General features: G+C 36.3%; 2 protein-coding genes across 2 annotated transcripts; one reads left to right on the top strand and one right to left on the bottom strand.

The window, feature by feature from the left end:
* Positions 1-929: 929 nt before the first annotated feature.
* Positions 930-8684, bottom strand: LOC127872514 (fibropellin-1-like). The gene is made up of 7 exons (XM_052415838.1): positions 8664-8684; positions 4980-5096; positions 4426-4646; positions 3479-3693; positions 3104-3274; positions 1512-1671; positions 930-1303 (listed from the first exon to the last, which is right to left on the bottom strand). The coding sequence occupies exons 1-7, from the start codon at positions 8682-8684 to the stop codon at positions 1090-1092; spliced, it is 1119 nt and encodes a 372-aa protein (XP_052271798.1). The 3' UTR covers positions 930-1089.
* A 12899-nt stretch (positions 8685-21583) lies between these two features.
* LOC127871127 (uncharacterized) lies at positions 21584-23597 on the top strand. Its single transcript, XM_052413844.1, has 2 exons — positions 21584-22118; positions 22595-23597. The coding sequence occupies exons 1-2, from the start codon at positions 21778-21780 to the stop codon at positions 22602-22604; spliced, it is 351 nt and encodes a 116-aa protein (XP_052269804.1). The 5' UTR covers positions 21584-21777; the 3' UTR covers positions 22605-23597.
* The last annotated feature ends 592 nt before the right edge of the window (positions 23598-24189 follow it).

Genomic DNA, 24189 nt, shown 5'->3' on the forward strand with positions numbered 1-24189 from the left:
TCACTTATTTATTGATGTTTAATTGGCCTATCCCCTTTATTATTTGCGCTGAGGTCTTGAAGCATATTTTTGTCATAATAATATGTTAAGTATAGAAGTATTCTTGTTATGCCACCCACCTATGCGTGTCATATTATGTATCAGTTTTGTGAACTCTACGGTATAGCTCACTTAGTATACCCCACACATACCTTGCATGAATGTACTGTTGTGATGATAAACATATTTCGTACTTTAATCGGTTTTCATAGGTGAAAGAATATCCAGTTAAGTGTTAGTTTTACCTTTATCTCTTCAAACACGTGCGCGAACAAAACTGAGTATGACTATATATGGGCCGTGCTCTGTGAAAAGGGGGTTTAATGAATGCACGTTTTGTCCCAGATTAGGGACGACACTTTCCGTATTATGATATTTCTCGTTTAAAGAAACTCTTCTTAGCAAACATTACGTGAGGCGGAAAGTGTCGTCCCTGATAAGCCTGTGCAGACTGCACAGGCTAATCTGGGACGACACTTTACGCACATGCATTACACCCCTTTTTCACAGAGCGGGGCTTTATTAATTATATATAGGGCAGACTTCACAAATGGATCATTTGTGCTTATGCTTTCCACACGTGTCACGGTAATATTTGCGAACTTTGTTAACACAAAACAACCCGGAAAGTTCCTATTTTAACATGTACGGAAGTAACTATATATGCCACTGTGGAAGGCTTTGAATTCTATGCGCGAGAAATGCATCATATATAAAGTACATATTTACAACTACAAGGTTATATTTTCAATAACAAAATAAATGTTACGCATTAAACAAAACGAATTGAAATTTAAAGCGACCTAATAGTAGTTCCTGTCACTAACCAACGATAGTGGTCCGTTTTTGAAAATTCCAGAATATCATTCATATCCAGTTCAGTTTATATTTAAAGCAAATGCTATATTGTAGCATACATTTTGGGGATGTAACTTCGTTTCTTAAATTCGTTTTGAACGAGAAAAAGGCAAACATTTTCTTGTAACATTTTCTTGTTTAAATTAGCCTGAAATATTAACGAAAATAGATCTTTCATTCTGCCATCACCAATTAGTACTGCGGAAGCATTCTTCGCATTGATAACTTCGTCTTCATAACAATATCCGGTGATGTCGCTCCGCCAGGCAGCTGCGCATTCGGTTCTTTAAAAGCTCGTGGTTGGTTTGGTACCCCGCCCTTTCCGTTAGGAACGCGAGCCGGGAATCGGCTTTGTTGGACTTGTACCACAGTCACATTGTCCCCAGATACCCTGGCTCTCTGCTCCCTGTTGAGATAAAAATTGTGGATTGATATCAATGGAAAAGTTCTTCATCTGTTATTACAGGAAATCCAGAAAAGGTTTTAGTATTATATAACTATATGACTTATTGAATGTCATGAAATGAAAGGCCCCCATTCAAACATACTTTGACAGCTCATAGCTTAACGACTCAAGTGAAAACGGTATAAGACTGAACACAAAGTCCCCATACCTGATTCGCTTCAATACCACAATCAACGCCGCTACCCCAGCAAGCGCCAACGCCCCGCCTACCGCGGCGCCGATGATCAGCCACTTGTTCCGGGGCCAGGGTCCGTCCCCGTGTGTAACGTGACCTATCTGAGCGTTTGAGGCGCCTCCTGAGTGAGAAGCTAGAAAAGGAAAGAACGCACACTAGAACATTGCCCGTACAACAATTCTCATTGATTGCAGTTTGAGAAAAAGCTTGAACCGTACAATTCCCAAAGTTTGCTGATTTTAAGATTATTTCGCTTTGTGTGGTTCTTCTCCGGTAATTCCATTTATATAATACAGATTTTCACACGGTGTATTGAATTTTAATATTTAAAAAAAGATAAAAAGTTTGCGTAGATGTATGAGTTTTCGACCGCATGATTAAGAAATTATTATCGTGATAGGTGCAATTTGATATATGCGCTTGAAAATGGAATAGTATACGTTTATTAAAATATATTAATTATATATTTTCGTTATGCATATGTTATATTTCCTTTGATAATCATGATTGCATGTTACTGTCGTTTGGGGAATTTTAATGTTGAGCGCATGAGAATTAAATGATATACCATGACCAAAGTAGTCTTTGTTGTATTTAAGATGTATTAAAGCAGACTCAGAATGACATCTCAAAGACCACAAATTGACGATATGAAATTCATTCCTGAAGATACCTTACGATCAACTCGTTTCTGTCGGCCACGATTATCATGGGTAAATGTTGAATTTAAACAACAAACAATCCCTCGATACAGCTAAAATTATCTGCTATTTTGTTAAATGCACACCTCTATTTACTGCACCGCTCTTATTTTTTATCTTTGCTCTCCTCTTTTTCAATTTCGTTCCCTCGACTGAGTAAGTCGCTCCCACGACATAGCTTACTCGTTTCCGCGAGTTAGTATGTCGTGGGAACGAGAAAAAAGGCGTGCATGCCACCATTATGCCACCGTCCCCATGCGATTGAAAACGCTTTGTTGCATAGATATTAGTTATTTGTTACGAAACGTATGTAATCAAGTCTCGACAATGCCATGCAACTGTTTTTCGACGTCTCAATTGTTTTTATATTTAGTGCTTAATGTTTTGATGAATTCCTATTAATGTAATATTCTCTGTTCGCTGACGTTTTATCTGAATTCTTATGCAAATTGAATGCGTTCATAACACTGAATAAATAATTGTTGTTTATTTAACCGTTTAACGTCCGGCAAGCGTGAGAACCTATGTACCACCACACATTAAGGGACTCTTTCTAACGCTCGCGCACATGTAAAGTTCGCTACGTTAACATAAGCTAACGGGCAATGCGACCAGGGTACGTAGTGTAAAGAATTCATCCTTCATATCATGCAGTTATGCAATGGTGCAGCTGTTATTTTTTAGTACTCCTGTAATAGACACCGGCGTTATCGTAATCGGATTAGACAAAGGCATCTTCTTGCTCGTAATAGACAACCTCGTTATCGTACTTGGACAATATTGTCATACTCGTACCAGGCAAAGGCGTCTTCGTTTTCGTAGTAGACAACGTTGTTATTGTACTCGTTACAGATGATGGCGTACTTGTGCTCGTACCACCACGTGTTTGCTCCAAAGTTGGTGGAGAAGCTACCGGAAGTATGTCGCACGTATCACCAGTCCACTCGGGCGGACACGTGCACGAAAATGATCCAACTAGGTTGAGGCACGTGGAGCCATGCAAACACCGACCCTCCTCACATTCGTCGATGTCTTCTGCGACAACAAACACCAGGATTTATTGAGGATATATTTGTTTATTTAGGTGTGTGTTTTACACGGGTGTGTTTAATATAATTAGTCTTTTTTCTTTAAAAACTTTTCGGACTATTAATGTCACGACGCATAACGTAATACCGTAAACGGGTAATGTTTGCGTTTAGCCTTAGTTAGAAAATAGAAAAAAACGACGCATTTTACCGTCACAGTTGTGTCCAATCCACCCGTGTGCACAATGACACTTGTACCCGCCAGCAAGGTTCGTGCACGTGCCCCCATTCTGACAAGTGGTTGTGACGTCACACTCGTTGACATCATCTGCGCAGTCCACACCCTTCCATCCTTTCAAGCAGGTGCACGTGTAGCTACCGCGCGAGTTTGCACAACTCTGGTGGGCCTTGCAAACGTTCGGCGAACTTCAAGTGAAGCGAACAATGTCGGATTAAACACCGCTGAGCCAAATATGCATTGCAACATTTTGGGCCCACTCGGTGTTTTTTACAACAGTTTTATTAATGGATTTTCATTATAAAAAGTAATTTCGAGATGAAATAAATTCAAATATAATTGTATATTCAATAATTTATTCGATGTATCTATATGATGTTTACACGCTAATGACAAGTTGTCCAATTAAGTCGCGGGGCCTATAGTCAGTCTCCTACACTGCCTTATCGGTAATCTGGGACTGAAAGCGAACAGCATGGGCTACCCTAATATACGGGTTGTTCTATGAGTCAGACATTTTTATTTGAACATAATCTAGAATGTGTAAAGAAAGCTTAAATATCTACATTTTCATTATTATCTAATTATTATTAGTGTCCTCACTGTAACCTAATTATCAGTAAATGTCTATTGGGTGTTATATACACAGAAACTAACTTATAACATGATTGTAGACAAGCTTATAATACTGGCTGCACTGTAAAGAATACATCAACCATTCAGCTCACATTCGGCAATATACCACAAACGATACTTAATTGACATATTTTGTAAGGCGTACTTAGTAATATTTTTCAAATGATAAAACCTCATAAGACATAATGATTTTATATATTCACTTTGTATTTGGGTGAAATTGGGCATACACAGCACGAACATGACATTGCATTGTACATTATTTTTTTATGACCACGACCCACCTGGAACACTCGTCAATGTCATCTCTGCACATGCTCCCTGTAAATCCCGCCAGGCACTGGACCACCGCCACGGTTTGATCGCGGTGCTGACACCGGTGCCCCTCCCATCCGCTGTAGCAGGCGCACTTAAAACTGCCAGGGGTGTTGACACACTCGCCGCGTGACAGACACAGCGTCGAGCTGGTCGCACACTCGTTACGGTCTTCATGGCATGTCTCACCCTGCATTAGAACATACATACAAGTATGACTACATTGTACTTATCATGTAAGAAAATCATTCTATTTATGTACTGCGACCATGACAACTTATTTCACTCCTCTCTTCATCCTGATTCTGTTAATAATAGAACAAAAAATACAAATTAAAAACAAAACAAATTCATAATAATAATAATAATAATAATAATAATAATTTTTTATAGTATTATTATTATTATTATTATTATTATTATTATTATTATTATTATTATTATTATTATTATTATTACCTACATTGAACCATTTTAAGTTCCCATGTATAGTCCTGGCGCGTCTGGGACTCTAAATACCCACCAAAAATCCTTCATGACAGTCGCACCAGAATGAACCGGAGGCGTCAGACTGACAGATGGAGTGGGGCGCACACGACAGGTTGCCGCATATCACCTCAGCGTTGCCGTCCGTCGTCGTCTATGGAACGAGTACGTCGTGTTTACAGCGACCAAGCATGTTATCATATATTAATTAGATTCGTTAATTATTTGTGTGCACAGATATATCATTTTAAACGCGCATACAAAAGTTATGTCAAGTAGATTTTCTGGTAGATCCAAAGTTTTCAAAACTATTTTAAACTATAATACATACTGATTAATAAAGTTGTAAAAAAAGTATTCATTTGCGTATTAAAAAAGTCACACTGTTAATTATTTGACTTTTTCAAATTTTGTATTATTGTAAATGCAAGAAATAATAAAACAAAAGATCGGCTGTCTTCATACAAACTATCAATACCTCCACAGAAGAACAATTCTCTACAAATAATAAAGATCCAATAGAAAACATTAACAATATTCGTAAACGACCGAGTGGAATACACATTTTTATGCGTTAGAAAATAAAATGACACTTTTCTGATTATACAAATATAGTTATGCGAATTTTGATAAAAAACAACAACTTATTTTTTAATATGGTGATCTTTTAAAACAAAAACATCTGTGTCACGAATAAACCTCCTAATACAGGATACACGTATAATAAACTTGTATTGAAACTATTTTAAATAAATGAATTCAGATTTAAAGGGACATCGTTTTTTCAAGTGGGTTATCATTTGCAAATTTGTAAAGACTGGTTAAAAGTATCAAAAGATCGCGTTTTATGTTTCGAAACCACTTTTGGGACAAAACGGTATGCGAAATATAAATAAAATGCACTGCACACAAATAAACCAATTCAGTCTTAAACATAATACGAAAAAAGACAAATACTATAAAACAAAATTGCTTACATACTTTGCCTTTAAGTGAAATATAAATTATGACTGGGATTAATAAAGAGTCAAGCTCTTGAAAGGTGACAGAAATTGCTAAAAAGGCAACGATATTTAATAATACTAGTACTAGACTTATCTCTATATCTTAGGCTAGCAACACAGATTGTTTGGCTTGAATCAGTTTATAGATACGACATACTAATGACATTAACCCTCCAAAAGCTGACTTGATTAAATTTAATACTGCCAGTTTAAATCGGTCATATTTGTGTGATGAGACAGATAAAAGGCGAACTTGGAACAAATAAGAGTGAACGACTGAGCAAATTAAAGATACCTTAACAGTTTTGTAGAGTTTGTTATCTCCTGACCCGTACGATTTTTGTCAACGCAAACAGTGAAATAAAAAATTGCAATCGTTCACATACATTCAATGCATCGCTGATTGTTTTGTATTCATCGGAATTCCATGTTTTATAGATGTATGAGACATAGAGAATAATAGGCTAGTGTTCATAATAGATCAGGTTTATCATGCGAGGCTTAGAAAACAAAAAGCACGAGCCTTGGCGAGTGCTTTTTCGTTTTCGTGCCGAGCATGATAAACCTGATCTATAATCAACACTAACCTATTATTCTATTTATCCCACTTTTTTTTTCAGTAAACTTTTTTTATTTAAACAAAATTAGTTTTCATGCGTGTTTTGTCGTACTTTGATAATGGCTGTAATTTATCCCACTTTTACAGCGAATTCGGTTGATTAAAGCCGTGTTTATTAAATTTCGGCTATAATCGGCTGCATTTTGGCCATAGTTTTAGTGCATGAAGGTGAACAAGAGGAAGCTGTTGGATTGTTAGTTTGTTACATTTACTGGACTGAGCAAGAATGTTTGAACACTTTTGCTGTTGTTCAACAGATATGCTGGAATAATTGGTTATGTACTGGACATTGTTGTGCCCTGTTATGGCCATGGTTTCAGTGGGTGGAATGTTTGCATTTCGAAGTTTTTGGACCAGGAATTTGCGAACTGAGTGGTTTGTTATTCTCTTGTGTTCAGGAAAGCCGGCGTCTTTTGCCATGGCCTTCAGCATCTGACCTAGCTTGTTGACACCCAGTTGTTGACGCAAGAACCACTGGGATGCAGTGTCATTTGTACGTATGGCCAGGTAGAAAGGGTGCTAACTTGAAGAAAAATCAGATGGACGCATATCCGAGTACAGCTTGTAAATTAACACAGGATTTCTTGGTCCAGACGATTGTTTTCTACGGTCAAATGGGAGCAACTCGAACTGACCTCTTCAAAGGGGAGCAACAACAACAGAACATATTTGCAACATAGTATTAAATTTACCTTATACTAGAGGTTTTAATGACAATAAATGACAACAAACACGTTTTTTTACTCCTTTTTTTGTTTTAAAGTCATTAAGATTGACAAACATTTGAGATTGTTTTTATTATTGATGCACTTGGCAAATACAGGTCACGAGGTGCGTGGGAAAAAGTAGTCCCGGTTCGGCAGTTGATTACGTCATTTCGTGCCGTTTATTATAGCCGTGCCTTTGATTATAGCCGAAATTTAATAAACACGGCTTTAATCAACCGAATTTGCTGAAAAAGTGGGATAAAAATAAATTACGTGTATGTCGAGAACATACGACAGTCAGTTACGTCGATCGAGTATTAGAACTAGAATCGCGCGACCTATCGTGATCCTTGCAGAATAAAAAGCAGTAAAATCTACTATATATACTCTTTATTTCCACTTCTCAGTGATTTTGAAACATACAATATAAAAAAGCAGCAAATATACATTCACATATATAAACATAGAATCAAGTACTATTTACATAAACCATAATTTACATATGAATATTATGTATAAAGAGATCCACAAGACGTCTGTTTGTTTTAAAGCACATTACAGTTAATTTTACGTAACGCACATATGAATGAAGTTACATATACTCCTGGTTGTCTCGTCATCGAGGGTGTTTTCCGCTGATAGCAATAGTGTCACCGTATCGTATGAGTTTGTATTGGGGAGAATGTTACACGCTCGTAGGATTGTCAGTCTATATTTTATTAATCTTTGACACGAGACGATGTCGCTGTCTAGGATTATGTGACCACAGTGTCTGCAATTGTTTCCGGAAAGTTGTTCCCGCGTGTTTACTAGGACACGCACAGCTGCCGAGGCTTCCGATGTTTTGCGAGGTGTCCTCGCCGCGGTCCAGATGCGAGCGGCCCTGATGTGAGGATGGACGACACTAAATCGCGCAAATTCTGGGTTCCCTGTGACGCTGTCCACAGCTCCGTGTGATAGTTGCGGATCGCATTGTTTACAATACGTTTCCACGTCAGTTTAGGAGGGGTAATACTGGAGTCGCGATAAACTGAATAATGGTTCAAAAGGCTATACTTTTCCATTACTGCGTAAATGTCTGGTATAAACCCTTGCTGTGATGATTTGCCCCGGATATTAAAAAGCGCTAGTCGGTACTCAAATAGTTGTTTTGTGAGATATTTACTGTTCATACAACAAAGTTTATGGAAGAACATCAGTTTTCTTGAGTCAATTTTCGCAATTATTGGTAGCCAAGCGATTAAGCTTAATGACACGTCAGTTCTTGTGCGCGTTGGCAAACTTTGACACATTTTTGCTGCAAATCTCAGAAACCTTTCTAGTGTAAGGACATCATAGTTCGTCAGTGATGCCCAGAGTTCCGAACCGTACAGTGCTGTGGGGATGGATACCTTATCCACGATGTTGGCCATTTTCAGCGGATTAATGTCGAATCTGCTTTCCTTTATTGTCATTAGGGAATATACCGATGATCGACCTTTCCGTATTCGTTCGTCAACTGCGTGTGACGACTTCAGCGATCTGTGAAGCTTTATTCCTACGTGTTTTGTTGATTCTGCGGGGAGCAGTATTTTATTGTAGATTTTAACTGTAGTCTGTGGCAAAACTCTACTCTTTCCACAGACCATATACATGCATTTGTCTTCATTAAGTCTATATCCCCATGTGTTCGCATATCTCGTTACAATATCTAGCTGGCGCTGCAATGATTTAGCACTGCTTGAAATGAGCGTGAGATCGTCTGCTAGGGTTGGATTTCCGGTTTGTAGGTGGCCAACGGTGGTTCCATATCCAGATGACTCCAGATCACACAAAAGCTTGTCTATAAATAGGAGGTACAGCCAAGTTGATATGACCCCGCCTTGTCTGATTCCCTGTCGCACCGGAAATGGCATTGAAAGTACTCCGTTAACGCACACTGCGCTTTTTATGTCCGTGTAGCAATTTATTAAGGTCCGCAGCGTTGTTCCTTTTATTTCAAATTCTAGTAGTTTTAAAAATAATGCGTTGTGAAGGACGTTGTCAAATGCACCGGAAGTGTCCAGCAGTGCCACGTGCGAGGAGGAGTCGTATTCCATATTGGAATATATACATTCCTGTAAGTTGAACGACACGGTGATCGAACCCAGTTCTTTTTGGTAGGCGTTCTGTTGAAGGTTCGGAAGTTTTTTCTCATTGTCGGTGCACCATTTGCTTATTCTTGAGTGGAGAAGTTTTTCAAAGAGTTTGTATAAAACCGGAAGTAGTGTTCGGGCGATAGCTGCTGCATTTAGTTTTCGGTTTCCCTTCCTTAAGAATTGGAATGATTATTCAAATCTTGCATCCAGATGGAACATACGTCGCTTGTAACATCAGAGTGAACAGTGTTTTGATGTAATGGAGCAGACAATCCCCGCCATGTATTAGGTGCTCGCTAACTAGTTTGTCGTATCCAGGTGCTTTTTTCAATTTAAGCTTTTTCACTATTTCCGCAATTTCATTAATTGAAACGTCCTTGGCTAGGCATTTATCTTTCGAAAAGTCATTTGATTGCAAGAATATTTGTATTTTATTGTCCAATTCAGCATGAAGATAGGTATTATGAACGTTTGAGTATTTAGGAGTAAACACGTCTTCATAATATGAACTGAAGGTACTTGTAATGTCATTTGGGTTTCGTAGGGTACCACTGCCGCTTTCTATTTCATTTATAGTCTCTTTTGTTTTATTTTGTTTCAAGCGAACCATTCTCCAGAAAGTACGCATGTCAATGCTATCGGCAGCTGTGTTTAGTTCACTGTAGAACAGTTCATTTGTATCGGCTATGGCTTTCTTTTGTAAATTAATAAATTTTCGTTTTGAATCCTTGTATTGTTTAAAGTACGGATTGTTTCTGCCTGGAAACTTTCCATTTTCGATCCAATGTGTTCTCGCTCGGCGTTGTTCATTGTGGGCTTCCTTTACAAAGCTATTCCAATACGGTTTAGCGTTTTTGTAAAATTTGCTTTTTGGCAAAGCTTGAGATGCACTTTTCATACATTTGACTATATGCTCGTACAGATTTTCAATGTCTGTCGAATGTGGTTGTAGCTGGGATGTATTAATGCACGAGAGATATGCTTTTAATAGTTCTTCATAGTTGTTTAAATTCAAACGGGTACATTTATTCCATGCAATTACATCATCACTTTTAATGTCAAAGTTTGTGACAGGTATTTTCAGCACAGTTTTTATAGGGAAGTGGTCCGACACTGAGCAACAGTCTTCGGTTACTATATTATTGTAGTTTATGATATCAGTTTGCCAATCACCAATTATCACATAGTCTAGTGTTTTCTGCGTTGGTTTATCACGTGACTTTCAATGGAGGAGTACACACATTTCGAGCTCCGTTTTTTTATGGATTTAAAGTGTTTCCCAATGAGGTGTGCTCTAAATTGTTGGATATAAGGTTGACACTAGTATCGAACTGTTAATGCCTGCCAAAAATAAGACTCCTAGCAATACTGGTAGTAGAAAACCGAAGAGGAAAACAATTTCGCCAATATTAGAGGATAGCACGAGGAAATCGAGCAGCGCGGGAATTGTCGAAAACGAACACGCCGATAAAAGAAGTAAACAAACCAACACACAAGTGGACACTGGTCAGTACAACCCATCTCAATCTATTGTAACGGACTTTGGCGGACACTGGCCATATATGGCATTTTCGCAACCATACCCTGGGTACGGTCCGAGCCCCCCGCCCCCACATTCCCCGTTTGGATTTGGGCCAATGATGCAACCGCCATGGGCAACTGAAATCTTGTCCGAAATTAAGTGTATCAAAGACAAAATGAAGTCAATAGATCGTATCGAACAAACAATTAATTCCATCGCCGCGAAAGTATCTGATTTGGAAACGAAAGTAAAAGACATTGACTGCCGAGTGCAACACACAGAGACTTGTGCTCAATTTCTGGGCTCAAAACTTGATGAAAATTCCGAGGATCTCTCAAATGTGAGCTCAAAGATTAAACAGCTCAATAAATCGTGCACGCATTTAGAAGAACAGTATCGCACCCTAGAGGCACTGGAGAAGAAGACAGAGGCAAAACTTCTTGACCTGGAGACAAAATCCATGCGCGACAACCTTGTCTTCTATGGCATTCCGGAAGTCACATCAGCTGGAACTGAGGAATGTTCTAAAATTATAGCAAACGTCATCCAAACAGTGCTGGAGATACAGGAAGAAATAAAGCTGGATTTCGCATATCGCCCAGTCATTAGGGGAAGCGCCAATGGAAACCGACCACGCCCGATCATCGTCGGTTTCCACTATAGCAAGGATCGCGATCGAATCCGCGCGGCCTCGTTCGAAGCAGCTACAAAGAACCGACTTAAGGACAAACAAATCAGCATAGGCGTACAGCTTCCAAAGGAGATCAGAGATGCCCGCAAACCACTATATGATGTAATGCGGCGCGCACAGGAAAATGGACAACGCGCTAAATTCAACGGACCCACTCTTTACATCAATGGAAGTCCGTACAAAGCTACCATGGACCACCAGTAGGGACGTCAAACGGAACATCCGATCCGCATAGCATCGTGGAATATCAACGGACTTAAACGGAAACTTAGTGAAAGTGACTTTCTGGAACATGTACAACAATTCGATATAATCTTACTTTGTGAAACATGGATAAACGACAATAACCCATTCAATTTAGATATAACAAATTTCGACAGTGAACACTTATATGGACAGAAACTTAAACGTAAGTCAGGACGATGCAGTGGTGGAATATCTGTTTATTTCAAAACATATTTAAAAAATCATTTAACCGTTGTTAGTAAAGACAAACATGGTATTGTATGGATAAAGATAGACAAATCAGTTTTTCCACACAATACTGACGTTTACATTTGTCATGCTTATCGATTACCAAGTAATTCAAAATGTGCAGATGACTTTGACTTTTTTAGAGAAATTGAATCTGAAATGTTAAAATTTGATAATTTAGGATTTACATTCATTACAGGAGACCTAAATTGTAGAACATCTAATGAATATGACTTTATAATTTTTGACAAGTATTTAGACGATTTTCAACCGATGATAACCCAAGTTAATGATAATAATTTACAACGAAACAGTAAGGATACAGTCATTGACGCTGCTGGTAAAATTCTCTTACAACTATGTCAAGCAACAGGTTTTTTAATAGCAAACGGAAGATTGGGGACTGACGATAAAGTGGGCGAATACACTTTTTGCTCTAGTAGGGGAGTAAGCGTCGTTGACTATCTTCTACTAAAACACGAAGATTTTAATTTAATTCACGATTTTTGTGTTCACGACTTTAACGAGTTCTCTGATCATGCATGTTTATCGTTCAACATAAAAACGAATATAGGTGATGTTAAAAATGTTAGGCATGAATCTAATGGAAAAGAAACGAAAACAAAACTAGTTTTTGACACTGATAAAATCCCCGTTTTTCAAAATAGACTGATCCGCGAAACTGATCTATTAAATAACCTTACCGCTTCACTGAACATACGGCCTATCGACGACGTCGTTCAGGAATTCACCGAGTTATTTATAGCTACGGTAAAACCCATATTCGGAAAGCCGATAAACTGCGCGAATTCTAGCACAGCGAAACCAAAAAAGCAAAAATGGTTCAATAAGGAATGTTATGATGAAAGAAATAATTTTAAAAGGCTGCGCAATATTTACTGCAGGGATAAAACGATAGAAAATAGAGAAAATTTAGTACTTGCGAGGTCAAAATACAATAAAACAAAAAGAAAAGTTCGCGCTACATTTAAGAAAAAAGAAGGTTTCAACATTAACAATGTCGCCAAAACTAATCCGCGCTCCTTCTGGAAATCAATTAGAAATTGTTCAACAAAAAAGGCTGATTCGGCTGATTCGCTTACAACCGACGATCTTTATAATCACTTTAGGGAAATGCTCGGTGAGCTTTTACCATCCGATAACAATCGTGAATATCAGAATATAAATATAAACGATATATTTGATAATTTATTGGACGTAGAAATATCCGAGTTAGAAATACGTTCTGCGGTAAACGCTCAAAACAACAATAAGAGTCCTGGTATAGATGAACTTACAGCAGAAATGTTTAAATCAAGTATTGATATTATAATCCCGTTTCTAAAAACGCTATACAACCGTATATTCTTTACTCACGAGTATCCAGAGTCATGGGGTAAAGGAATCATTACACCTATTTTTAAGAAAGGTGATGCAAATGACCCCAAAAATTACAGAGGTATCACATTAATTAACATACTTGGAAAAATATACTCTCAAATACTCTTGAATCGATTAAAAAACTGGTCCACACAACATGATACATTAATACCTAATCAATTTGGATTTCAAAAAGGAAAATCAATTTCTGATTGTATATTCATGTTACATTCAATTATTACAAAAGTTCTTAGCGAAAAAGAAAAACTGTATTGTGTATTTGTAGATTACCAACAATTTTTTGACCGTATTGATCATAACATGCTATGGCAAAAGCTTTTAACAGAAAATGTAAGCGGTCACTTTGTGAACGCATTAAAAGCTATGTACAACTGTGTAAAATCATGTGTACGTTATAAAAACTCACTTTCTGCATTTTTTGACTGTTCAATCGGTGTCAAACAGGGAGACCCCAGCTCTCCATTGTTAGCCATGTTTTTTATAAATGATATTATAAATAATGTTTTCCATAATAACCTCCCAGGAATTGTATGTATTGATACTCTGAAATTATTTCTTTTATTATATGCAGATGATATGGTATTGTTCGCCAAATCACCAGAAACACTAAGAATTATGTTAAAAGATGTAGAAAATTATTGCAACACATGGGGGCTGAAAATTAATGTCTCAAAAACCAAAGCTATGGTATTCGAAAGAGGAAGGGCAACAACATTTGAGTTATATATATACAATACCTTAGTCGAAACTGTAAGTTCGTTCAAATACCTTGGTATAAATTTGTTCAAAAATGGTAACCTTTACAGATCCCAAAAATTGATCGCACAACACGCATCGTTTTCATTAAGTAAATTATTTCAGATATTTGATGCAATTGATTTACCAACCCAGCAAAGAATAAAATTATTTGACTCCCTTGTTACCCCAATCCTAAATTTTTGCTCTGAGATATGGGGCTTCCATCAAGCAAAAGAAATTGAATTAATCCATACTAAATTTTTGAGATCACTTCTTGGAGTTAAAAAATCTACAAACTCATCCGCACTGTACGGAGAACTCGGTAGGATCCCTTTCCATGTATGTCGCCAAATTAATGCGCTGAAATACTGGTACAAATTGATTAATTTACATAACGATCATATCGTAAAAAAAGTGTATAACATGCTAAAGAGAGATACGCTAAGAAACAGAATTCACGACAAAAACAATTGGGTATCAAATATTAGCGAATGCCTCGAAACAAACGGTTTTGGGGAAATTTGGAATACAGAAAATTTAGATTTAACCACTCTGGAAATTGTTAAAAGGCGAATTATAGACAGTTATCATCAAACCTGGCATTTCGACGTAAACTCATCATCTAAACTTAAAACATATTCTCTCGTTAAACAAGAACTCAAATTAGAGCCATATTTGCAAAAACTTCATGAAAATAAATACAGATTTGCTCTTGCAAGGTTTAGAACATCCTCACACAAACTTGCTATTGAAACTGGTAGATACACTAATATGCCCCTGAATGAAAGAACCTGCAGATCCTGTAACATGAACCAAATTGAAACAGAATACCACTTTTTACTTGTTTGCCCAATGTATAAGGAGCTCAGAAGGAAATATTTTAAACCTTATTACTGTCACTGGCCTACCCTAAATAAATTTGAATTCCTTCTTAAATCAACATGCAGTAACAGCTTATATAATATTGCCAAATTTATATATAATGCCGAGAAATTAAGAATAGACACTTAATAATTTACTCTTTATATACATTGTACTATTATAAACTCATGTCACTTTTCATTAACGACTACTATATGTGTAATGTTTTACTATTGTCTATAGTTAGCACTGGGATGCTAAATACTCTGTTGTATGTTCTGTTGACTGTGTACTTCTCCATGTCGATATTATTTGTTGTGCTTTGACATTGTATAATGTTTATGCAATAAATTTTGGACTTGGATTTTGGACTTGGTTTAAAAGTAAAGTCGCGTTTGCTCATTGTTTGTAAAGCCGTTAAGTTGTTTTTGATCAGAAATTCTCGTAATCGTGTGGAACGTTGATCCGTACTTATCGCATTATCACTCGTGATATCGGCATTCATGTCACCGCATATGAGAATGATACCTTCGTTGGAAAACCGGTTTACTTGTCCTTGCAAGCAATCAATGCATTCAATATACTCTTCAATTTCGTAATTCACAGGCGGCATATATACTGCAAACACAAAGATTGGTAATGATTTTTCAGTACATATTTTAACTCCGCATATATTTTTGTGTTCAGTTAAGCTGATGGTTTTGGTGGAGAAGGACAATGTCTTTTTAAATAATATTCCGACTCCCCCTTTGCCGCATCTAGATAGTGGGGTCACTTCCGTTTCGCAGATGGAGTGTGCTGTGTAGTTTGCATGAATTGTTTCAAGGTAGTGTTGAGATTGAGCTTGTGGCAATGATCAATTATTAAACGAGTATTTCGTGGTATGTATTGATTTCCTTGCTAGTCATTTATGTGATCTTTTTAACGGTATTTTAAATTCAGGTTACTACCCAGAAAGCTGGATGGAAGGCTTGATAATTCCGTTACATAAAAAAGGCCACAAAGATGATGTTAATAATTACCGTGGTATTACTCTCGTTAGTTGCCTGTCTAAGCTATTTACCACAGTCTTGAATAAACGTATAGAAAATTTCTGCTCGGACAATAACAGTATTTCGGATGCGCAATTCGGATTTCGTAAAAGGCGTTCAACAGAAGACCCTATTTTTATTTTACATTCACTTGTCCAAAAATATCTTAATCAAAATACAAAAAATGTTCAAAACTGGTATCGATGGAAAACAACTTAGAATTGTTAAAGACATGTACCAAAAAGTTAAATCTTGTGTTAAATTATGCTCTTCCTATTCTGAATACTTTAATTACGCTATTGGTTTACGCCAAGGAGATGTTATGTCACCTCTATTATTTTTATTATTTGTTGAAGATTTAGAGCTTTATTCGCAGTGCAATATTGATGCAGGCTTAAGTATTGATGATTTAATTGTGATTTTGTTGATGTTTGCTGATAGTATGGCTATTATAGGTAAAACTCCTGATGAAACTCAGAAACATTTAGATCTTTTGTATTCATATTGCTGTACGTGGGGTCTAACTGTAAATATAACAAAAACGAAAATAATGGTCTTTCGAAAACGTGGGGCGCTAATAGCAAACGAAAAATGGACCTATAATAGCCAGCCAATTGAAGTTGTTGATGATTTTAACTACCTAGGTACTGTATTTAATTACACTGGAAACTTTTGTAAAAACATTGAACATCTCAATGGAAAGGCGTTAAAAGCTTTAAATGTTCTAGTTTGAAAATGCAACGACTTTGACCTTTCGCCCAAAATATTTTGCCAACTATTCAATGCATTTGTAACACCCATACTTAACTATTCTTGTGAAGTTTGGGGTTATACCAAATCAAAGGAAATAGAAAGAATTCACCTTAAATTTTGTAAACAACTATTAAGAGTAAACAGCAATACGTGTTCTGCTGCAGTCTATGGTGAGCTTGGCAGATATCCACTCTATATCCATAGATACATTAGAATAATTAAATATTGGTTTAATATCAAAGACAGTGATAATACTATATTAAATGTTGTTTATAACGAGGCTCTCAAAGATTGTATTAACGGGAAAAGAAATTGGGTAACAAATGTAAAACATCTCCTAAATGATTATGGGTTCGCATACGTGTTCGAAAATTATCAGTATATTAACAAAAACGCTTTCTTGGCTGAATTTAAATGCCAGGTCATAGATTGTTTTAAACAAGATTGGTTACGCTCGCTTGAAAGTCCTGTTTTAATGTTGTACAAAGAATTTAAATTAACGTTTGAATATGAAAAATACCTAGATGTTTTACCTAAAAGTCTCAGATTTTACTTCTGTAGATTACGAATGTCTAGTCACCCACTAAGAATCCAAACGGGTAGGTTTAATACTAATCGAATTGCTAGGGAAGAAAGATATTGCATTTGTTGTAGCTCATGTGATATAGAGGACGAATATCATTTTATTTTAATATGCCCTTGTTATAACGATATCAGGAAAAAATACATAAAACCTTATTTTTCAAGCGACCATCAGTGTATAAATTTCTAAGCCTTATGAGACTGTGTAAAAAAGAAGAAGCTATTAAATTATCTGTTTTTGTTAAAGAAGCACTGTTGATCAGAAAGTCCATATTGAATATTGTTCAGAATACAAATACAACCAACTGAGTGCCAATATCCGCCGGTTCTATTGTATGTTTGTTTGTGCAATTGTTTGTTTAATGGTATGTATACAATATTTTATATCAAATCTGCACAAATACTTCTAATATAATAAGCATAATGCTCAATACCTATGTATTGCTTTATGTTATTTATTTTTTAGAAACTCTATTGTTAACATTTATTGTACGGAACTTAAAATGTATCTCTATAAATGTGTAACAGACATGTTTCATTATACATGTTGCTGCCTTATATAGCCAGTGCAATATATGTTGGCTATTTCCTTCTATTAAATAGCATAACAGCGCAAATTAAATTCTTAAAATGACTAATTTGTATTTAGTCCATTTTCATATATGTTAACAGCATAATAGCTGAGTGCCACCCTTTCGCATATTTTTTGTTGTAAAATGTAATCATTGTTTTTGAGGTATTCCCACTACTGCCATGTATTATGTTTATATATGTTCATTACTAAATTCTGTATTATCACTTACTTTTCACATGACCTATTGATATATCTATTATAGTATGGTTAACACTGACGATGTACTATGTACAAGTCGTAATAAATATCTGTTCTGTTCTGTTCTGTTCAGTCACGATTGCAATATCTACACTGTGTTCATCAAGGAGGTGGCTGAGGATGCCTGCCGATGATATGATGCCTCGGACGTTCCACGTGAGAACATTGCACGAATGAGTTGTCGATTGTATTACAGCCATTGTTTGGGTATCGGTGGAGGCAATTGAATGTTTGCGTCTTATGCACTATTCTGCATTTTGGTTTCCGTATGGAGTAATGCGTTCCATTTTTGTTCTGAGTACCAGCGTCTACAATAAATGTTTTTCGGCCAGAAGTCTTTTTTCTCTATTCGTTGCCAATCGTTCTGATAGAATGATATTTTAGCAGCTGAAGTTCCGCGGTTAATGTTTATTAATTTGAGTGTCTCGGGTTCAACTCCTTTTCCAGTCAGGAAAGCTTTTATGCCAGCGTAGTTCGAATTTTCTGAGATGCCACCAATGTAGTAACGGCGTGCGTGGATTGGGCGAACACTTTGGAATATCGGTGTTTCCAGGTTTTCTTTATTGGCGTCACGTGTGTATGGTTTTGAGCTGTGTTCACTATGCATATTGTTATTGTCGACTGCGAGTGGAAAATTGTTCGATACCTTCGGTTTTGTCACAGTTTTCGTTTGATAAGGTAAAACATTTTCATCTGTTGTATCTTGTACACATAGTGTGGTGTCTTGGTTATATTGTCTATTGACAATCACAAGTATAGCATGTCCCTTCGGCGGTGATAATTTCACCATGTCTGCGTAAGTTTGCTTTTGCTTGTTAGCTTGCGTGTGGTCGCTTGCGAGTGGTATTTGTACTGGACAGGAAATGGTTCGTTCTGCGATATCAGAATGAGTGGTTCCTTCTGTTTTTGACAACGTCGGGGATATGGTTGGCTTCTTATTGAATGCACGTGTATGTTGCTCTATTTCTTGTCTAAGTGTAGCCATTTCATTTTTCAACGTTTGTATTATGTTCACGTGATAAGTGGTTTACTGCTTCATTTCAATCAATTCTAATGATAATTGAGTTGTGAACTCAAGGTCCTTAAGTCGCATTTGTTTCATTTCCAAGATTGTTTGTTGCAAAATAGTGTGCTTAGATTGTAGCGACGCTATTTCCGTTTGCATATGCATTTGAGCCGTGTCGGTCGTATATGTACTCGTTTTACTAAGTTGCGTTTGCGTTTTTTTCAGTGTGTCGTTTAGCATTTTTGGGTCATTGTTTTCGATGAATTGTTGGAGAGCATAACAGTCATTTGCATATTTTGTATGGCTTGAAGTAAAAGTTGGCTTGCATATCTTTTTATTTGAGTTTCTTTCCATTTCTCGCTGATGTTTTTAAGTTTAATTACTTTTTACGTCATGGTCACATTTCTCGAAAGACGCCTCCGTACAGAGATAGGCACATTCTTAGCGTCTATATACCGGTAATTCATTCATACCCACCACCTTATACGTAAACAAATCATTTCAATTGCACGAAAGCATACAAACTACCAAACGTCGACATGATGTAATCACTGCGTAATAATATCAACTATTGGAGTCATCCCCGTGTTTTATTTTAACTTTGATTAAGATATAGTTTGACCAAACGTGCATCATCTGGCGGTGATTTTAGTGACATAACGGTTATTAAAAAAATACGTACCGTTATCTAACAATACATTCTTCTCTTTCTTTCCAGAAAACCATGTCACATCGGCAAAAATGTTGCTTTGTGTTGCCCTTCGAGTATTCGTATTGTGCATTGAACAATCGTATATGTAGCTAGCCTTCCAATTTAGTTTCAGTTGCTATACGTACAATCATATACATGTAGTGCTAGGTGTGATTTTCTCAGTTTCGTAGACAAACGTGACTGCTTCATTCTTGGTAAGGTAAAGTTTTCATTGAATTTTATTGGTATTTTAACAAACGCTGACTCATTCATTCAGCCTTACATGTTCTGCAATTCGTGAATTGATGACTATCTATTAATGGCGGAAACTCCCATAACTATCTGGTCAAAATCAAATCCACTTGTACGTCGATAAATGTCAACCCTTCTTTAATTTATAAACCGAATTGTATACACTCAATTGGGATTGACATTTCTTGTACATATTTCATTGAATCTTAAGAATACCAGCCATTAAACAATGATATTGTGTTGTTAGTACGCGCTGTTTCAAACGACCCGCTCTCGTAACTATTAAGGAAAAGTATTACGAATTAATAGCATGAAAATTAAAAAAAAGAGAACACAATTGCAACTTTTTAGTGAAATAGACGTAGGGTCCATTTGGTAATTTATAATTTTGCACTAATGTGTTAACGCTCTTATGTTTCAGCAATCCTCAATGCATATCAGCTGATCACTTGAGTAAATATCAGAATACTTTTCAAACATAAATCTTCCATCATGTCTATGACAATTGCATCTCGTAAAGCTCGGGTATCTTATTTCTGTGCAGTTTGGTATTGTCTTCTTTAAGTCTGCAACCGACGTTCTAGAAGAAAATGTATTGGTTCTGTCAGAACACAGCATTGGTAATCTGAAGAGGCTGCATACATTTACATGGTCATTGCCTCAGTTATACCTTAGGTCTAGAAAGGGATTGAACGATTCGTAATGTATATGTGTCTTGTTCTGACAAAACTGGGCTTAATGCATGTGCGTAAAGTGTCGTCCCAGATTAGCCTGTACAGTCCGCACAGGCTAATCAGGGACGACCCTTTCCGCCTAAACAAGATTTTCGGTAAGAAGGGACATCCTTTCAACGAAAAATACCATAAAAGCGGAAAGTGTCGTCCCTGATTAGCCTGTGTGGACTGCACAGGCTAATCTGGGACGACACTTTACGCACATGCATTAAGCCCAATTTTCTCAGAACAAGACACATATATACACCAAGTAACATTACAAATATATGTATATTAAAACTATGTGTAAATAATTATGTGGAGAAGCTCAGGCAAACAATCATTAAGTTAATTGCATTTTGATGTCGTTTCGTGTTGACTAGGTGCTATCACCTTTGAAGCATGAAAAAACCCTAAATACTAATCTGCGGCGCAAATGACAAAACAACTTTATTAAATATAAAAATACAAACATGTCGAATGTTGAAGTGAATTGCATACGGGACACATATTTCTATTTCAAAACTTCCTCCATCATTTAATATACTAAAACTACTACTTTATCAATAACGTGACGTCAATCAATAAATAGTTGCTTGTGATTTAGATAAAATGATATGAGTGTCATCATTGAATAGTGTGCACATTTAAAGATAACGTAAGTCATATGCTTGATTATTCATCTTAACATGTATTTGTAACGATGTGGAGGAAAATCCGTATATAAACATTTCATTTGTGTTAAAATGTTTTAGGATTTACAATAGTGTACAATTTGTTATTTTTGTTGGAGGTAATAAATTAAACACAAAATATAAATATTACACAAACTGATATCACAATGTATCTGGACTCAGAGTTAAGTGTTTTTCCAACGTCAGGCTTTCCATATGAATCAACCACCATTACTCCAATCACTTCGACCAAAAGTGCCGACGACGACGCGGCGGTAAGCCTCACCTGGCTGATACCCATCGTCATCGGCGTCGTCGTCGTCATGTTGTTTCTAGCCCTTGGACTATTTTACTGTATACGAAATTTAGAGTTATGTTTCCTGACGCGATGCCCGGAGTGTTGCCCGTGCTGTGTGCCCGAGGACGAAAGGGACGAGAACATCCCTCTACATTCCGCGTATGGACATTATCGAGAAAGTTACCGAGACGATTCGTACACCATCAACAGGTAAGAACAAATTGACCGGCGCCGCCAATACACAAATCAGTCTCGTCCCCTTATTTCGCATCCTCCCTTTTCTCCCCTCATAATCATATTCCTCCTTGTCATAATAACATTATCAGTATTTTCCTCCTCCTGTCCTTCACCATCATCACCGCCAATCTCGTCGTTATGATCATCACCAGTGTAAATAATCAAAATCGTCAAAATCATCATTTTTTCTCCTCCTCCTCCTCCTCCACCTCCTCCTCCTCCTCATCATCATCATCCTTATCATCACCACCATTACCGCCATAATGATGGTTTATTTACTTTAAAACGTTAATTAGAACTGATAGATATTTTTCAATTTACAATCATGTATGAGATGAATGACTAAGAGACAAATGTATTAAATAAGATTGATTTAAATTAAAACATATTTGAACTGTAAGTTAATGTGCATAGATTTATTATTCTTTTTTTATTTATGTTCGTTCCAGCAAATCCTGAGAGCGTGGAGATCTTAGAGCTTCTTGAAACTTGAAACACCTAGGACCATAGATGACGCGTTTAAAACGTATACACACATACTTGATTATTTAATTAGATATTTGAACAACTCGCTGATCATAAAAATATATCTCCTGGTTAAATGGTGGTACAGTGTTTACAGTTTCATCTACTATTGTTGTCAACTTATGGTGACCATATAATTTGAAGATTAAATGTAGTTTTCGTAAGAGCAACAGAACGTCATTAGAAGAAAGCGTCTGTTTTAAAATGCAGTTTAAATTAGATATAAGAACTATGCTTCCATGATAAGAACTGTTTTTCATTTATTGTTTTGCAGTTATAAACGCGTTTATAATGTTCACATTGTTACAATAAACATGATATTATTTCATCCTTATTTATTTTTGCATGTACATTTCTTTTAAATAAATAAATATTTTTTATTTTCCACTGTTATGCTTTAACTTCCCGGACGAAGTAAATGTGTATTTAATGTACAAAATAATTAATGTAAATTGTTAAATCGCGTCTGAAAACTTGTTTGAGTTATGCATTTTCATGTTTATTGAACCCTAACAGTGTGAATTTCGCTTATTAGTGCACCGTTCTTATGTGTATGTATTATGTTTATCTTTCAACTACTACCAAACGCCCTTAGCGAACTTTAGCTATGTGGGCAATTATTCTATTAACGATATGTAACAACGACTTGATTGTTAGTCTTCCTATTGTCTGGCATTGACATTTGTACATGTTTCATTATGTTTAATTGTTTCCATGTGAACTGATGTGTGTATAAGTCTCCATCATCGATTCAATACTTGTTATGAACGAGCAACATACTTTGTGTTATAATCTGCCCACATTGGCTTTGGATTTATTGCATATTTTATGTTGTGCATATTGAAATCATGTCCCTTTTTACTGAGATTCACTTTTGACGATTTGATCTTCTCCAATGAGTTTTGTTAAAATAAATTTGCAAAAACGCTTATTTGTCTATTTAGCTTTTAAGTAACGAGCGCTCTCTTATGTTAAACGCGTTATGTTTTTTTAACTTGGTATTGTTTATTTTCTGGAAGTTATTTTGGAAGCATTAAATAATATTTACGGAAAGTGAGCAATAACGTTGCCTGTTAAACAATGACGTCCTGTTGCAACGTTTATATGTTATAAAAATTAGCATTCAATAACGTATCAGTAATGCAGTAAGCGTGCGTTATTATTATAAAAATCTCGAAGTATTGGTACAAAATCCCAGCTTGGATAATGTATGTATGATGGCGTTAGAAAATATGAGATTTTTTAACAGTCCAACTGAACGCCATTCGTACTGTTTGTGTTTGTACACATCACTCGTATTCTAGAACGATATGAAACAACATGACATTAAAGAAAAAACAAATAAAATGGACTAAAAAACACCGTATGAACTGACCCATGCGTTATTTAATTCTTCAATTTCTCAATTATATTTAGTTGCAATGTATTTGAAACATAACAAGAGTTTCCATTGCAGACTGATAATACAGCTGGATAATATCATTTGTTTCAGAAACTGTATAATTCTAACACGTATCTG

Source organism: Dreissena polymorpha, chromosome 3 (genome assembly GCF_020536995.1).
Source record: "Dreissena polymorpha isolate Duluth1 chromosome 3, UMN_Dpol_1.0, whole genome shotgun sequence".
Lineage (NCBI taxonomy): Eukaryota > Metazoa > Mollusca > Bivalvia > Myida > Dreissenidae > Dreissena > Dreissena polymorpha.